Here is a 4,081-nt window from a genome sequence, read left to right as displayed (position 1 = left end):
AGCCTTGATGTACTCCTTTTCCTATTTGGAATCAGTCTGTTGTTCCATGTCCAGTTCTAACTGTTGCTTCCTGACCTGCATACAGATTTCTCAAGAGGCAGGTCAGGTGGTCTGGTATTCCCATCTCTTTCAGAATTTTCCAGTTTATTGTGATCCACACAGTCAAAGGCTTTGGCATAGTCAATAAAGCAGAAATAGAGTTTTTCTGGAACTCTCTTACTTTTTTGATGATCCAGCAGATGTTGGCATTAGACCTCGTTAAAAAGTAAATTTCCTTTCAAAATGTGATTCAGAGATCACATGTAATCTTTATCTTTGAGATCAATTCTAGACTAATAATTACTTGGTATATCAATGTTTATAAAAAATGTCTAGAATTTTATCTTTTATATGAATATTTTTCCTCTTATGACAGTACTACACATACAATTTTATAAAGCATGCTCACATACACACTACTTCACATAATTCTCATATGCTTCAAAAGTTCACATAAATTGACAGGAAGATATAAACCAAATCTTATTTAATATCTCATCAAAACTTGTCCTACTGATGGCATAAAATTGTTACTGCACGTCTTCATTATAACAAGTGGGAACAAGCTAGAAGTCACCTTTCATACAGATTTAGGTTTATGACACAGTGTTTTCAAATAAAACAAAATTAATACCACAGAAGGAAGAGAATACAGAAGGCAAGGAAGAGTTTATGTTACTTTTTAAAATTTTTCTTTAAACTTCACATCTTTGAGATAGATATTATTATTTCCATACAAATTACCACACTACATTATTTGCAAATGGTAAATGTTAAATACTTGATGTCAAATTTCTGCTGTCAGAGATGAAGGGGAGGAAAGAAGCAGGTTACAAATGCTTACATACACCCTGAGGGCAACTAGGTTGCTTATTTCACACCCTCCTGCCCTGTTTGATGTTTCAGTGAACAGATATTACCTTTAAAATCTAACATAAAGTAGAATATTATAGTATTCTTTGAAATACCAATGAAAATCAGACAATTTGACTAACCTTATTAGTGGCATAAGGTGATCATTAAACTGCTTGTCAAAAAGATGAAAAATAGTATTGGCCTGGTGCACAACATCCAAAAAATAGAGATTTGCATTCTTAGAATCTGAAGAAGGAATTCCTAAAGTTGGAAGGCATGTATATGTTAGAATCATATTAAAGAAATTCATCTAGGCAACAGAAAAAAGAATGTGGATAACATGCATAAAAAAGAACTGCTGTTTCAATAAGTCAGCAATAATTTTTGTGGACAAAAAATAAAATTAAGCTCGTTAATACCAAAGTTTTAATGCCAAATTTTCACCATATACTCAAGTCTTCATTGTTTGCTGAGATAAATCAAAGACTAAACTTGTAAGTGAATCATCTTGGACTATACCTTCTCCTTCCCCACCTTCTTGTGCCTAAAGATTCACATGAACCATGAACACACTTCTATTAATACCATTTTTCTTATAACCAGGCCTCATTGTTGGAGAAGGAAATGGCAACCCACTCCAGTATTCTTGCCTGGAGAATCCCAGGGATGGGGGAGCCTGGTGGGCTACCGTCTATGGGGTCGCACAGAGTCGGACACGACTGAAGTGACTTAGCAGCAGGCCTCATTACCTCTGATAACAGGTAAAATAATTTTCTTATTAGTTCAAATTTCCTAATCTTTTATGCTGTATCTTGTGGCCAGAGTAAGGTACTTAACATATTTCACTATGTTCTCTATCTATCATTTCCTCAAAAATATTCAAAGACTCTTCACTGTCAACAAAATAAATTCCTGATTTTCACCATTGTATTCAAGCCACTTCACATTCTGACCGCAAAACAAACAGCTGACCTCTTCAGATTTCAGTTTCCTCTTTTGCAAAAGAGTAATAGTTAAATTCCAAGGTGCCTACTAACCATAGACATTTATGTTCCTAGCTAAAATTAAAAGGCATAAAGGACCAGGAGAAATATTGAGAGAAAATGAGAATTAAAAGTTTAATACCTAGAGTTCTTTACAGAAGGATGATTTTTTTCCCCAAAGTTTTAAAACAATGTTTTTATTTTCCCACAAATGACAAAATCACAACTGGCAAGAAAACTAAAGTCTCCAACACAAACTTACAAGAGAAAAAAGTAGTCAATACACCCGTATGTATTAAATACTAATCCCAGCTATTAATGAAAGACATGATAAGGCAATAGTTATGTATGTCTTTAAATTACTAAATTATTAAAGTTCTTATAGAAAATTCAGTGAGGGTAGAAAAATGGGTATAAGCATATACACCAGTAACAGTATAGATTAGTGGGGGAAAAAATCCTTAGGAAAACAGTTTATTTATATGCACCGAAATTTTTAAAATTTGCAACACACTTTGATCCGGTAATTTTAGTTCCAGAATTTTATCCAGAGAAAATAATTCAAAAGAAAGAAAACACGGTAAGTTCTACAGAGTTCACTACAGCCGCGTAGAAAATGCACAGGAACAGAAGGCATATTCTCATCCTACCAGAAAATTTCCTAATCCCTTCCAAATGATGAATACTGCTACTAAACTGAAGATGCTAGGCTTCCATACTAAAGAACAAATCCTTCATACCATATGGAATCAAATTTGTTACTTTTTTATTATCTTCATTAATCTTCATATCTTTGAGGGAGATATTATCTCAATATAAATGACATTAGGTTATTTGCAAATTGCAAATGTTAAATACTTGATGTCAAGTTTCTGCTATAAGGGGGAAGGGGAGGCAAGCAGGCTACAAACGTTTATGCACATCCTGAGCAACTAGGTTAAAATAATAATAATAATAAAGCGGGGGAGGGGGGATATAAACCACAAGGTTATTGGATTATAGGTAATTTTGCTTCAACCTTAGAAACTTTAAAGAAAGATGTTACACACAAACATTTTTGAGCATGTGCTATGTGCTTTCTAGTAGCTTCAGTTCAATTTAATTCAGTTGCCCAGTCATGTCCAACTCTTTGTGACCCCATGGACTGCAGCACACCAGGATTCCCTGTCTATCACCAACTCCCGGAGCTTGCTCAAACTCATGTCCATCAAGTCAGTGTTGCCATCCAACCATCTCATCCTGTCATCCCCTTCTCCTCCTGGCTTCAATCCTTCCCACCATCAAGGACATTTTCGATGAGTCAGTTCTTTGCATCTGGTGGTCAAGTATTGGAGCTTCAGCTACAGCATCGTCCTTCCAATGAATACTCAGAACCGATTTTCTTTAGGATTGACTGGTTGGATCTCCTTGCAGTCCAAGGGACCCCCAAGAGTCTTCTCCAACACCATGGTTCAAAAGCATCAATTCTTCGGCGCTCAGCTTTCTTTATAGTCTAACTCTCACCTTCATACATGACTACTGAAAAAACCATAGTTTTGACTAGATGGCTCTTTGTCGGTAAAGCAATGTCTCTGCTTTTTAATATGCTGTCTAGGTTGGTCATAGCTTTTCTTCCAAGGAACAAGTGTCCTTTAATTTCATAGCTGCAGTCACCATCTGCAGTGATTTTGGAGCCCAAGAAAATAAAGTCTGTCACTGTTTTCATTGTTTCCCTATCTATGACCCATGAAGTGATGGGACCGGATGCCATGATCTTGGTTTTTTGAATGTTGAGTTTTAAGCCAGCTTTTTCACTCTTTCACTTTCATCATGAGGCTCTTTAGTTTCTCTTCGTTTTCTGCCATAAGGGTGGTGTCATCTGTATATCTGAGGTTATTGATATTTCTCTTTGCAATCTTGATTTCAGCTTCTGTTTCATCCAGCCCGTCATTTCGCATAATGTACTCTGTATGTAAGTTAAATAAGCAAGGTGACAACATACAGCCTTGACACACTCCTTTCCCAATTTTGAACCAGTCCACTGTTCCATGTTCAGTTCTAACTGTTGCTTCTTGACCTGCATACAGATTCCTCAGGAGGCAGGTAAGGTGGTCCTGTATTCCGATTTAAGAATTTTCCAGTTTGTTGTGGAACAAACACAGTCAAAGGCTTTAATGTAGTCAATGAAGCAGAAGTAGATGTTTTTCTGGAATTCTCTTGCTTTT

At 36.0% G+C, this 4,081-nt stretch overlaps 1 protein-coding gene across 1 annotated transcript in view; it reads right to left on the bottom strand.

The window, feature by feature from the left end:
• EXOC5 (exocyst complex component 5) overlaps positions 1-4,081 on the bottom strand; it is a 53,976-nt gene that overhangs the window by 8,140 nt on the left and 41,755 nt on the right. Inside the window, exon 14 of the mRNA XM_010847691.1 lies at positions 1,035-1,155. Within this exon, the coding sequence (XP_010845993.1) occupies positions 1,035-1,155 (121 nt within the window). The remainder of the gene's footprint in view (positions 1-1,034; positions 1,156-4,081) is intronic.

The sequence above is a fragment of the Bison bison genome, unplaced genomic scaffold (assembly GCF_000754665.1).
Source record: "Bison bison bison isolate TAMUID 2011002044 unplaced genomic scaffold, Bison_UMD1.0 scf7180017864254, whole genome shotgun sequence".
NCBI lineage: Eukaryota > Metazoa > Chordata > Mammalia > Artiodactyla > Bovidae > Bison > Bison bison.
This window is presented reverse-complemented; position numbering and strand designations above follow the sequence as displayed.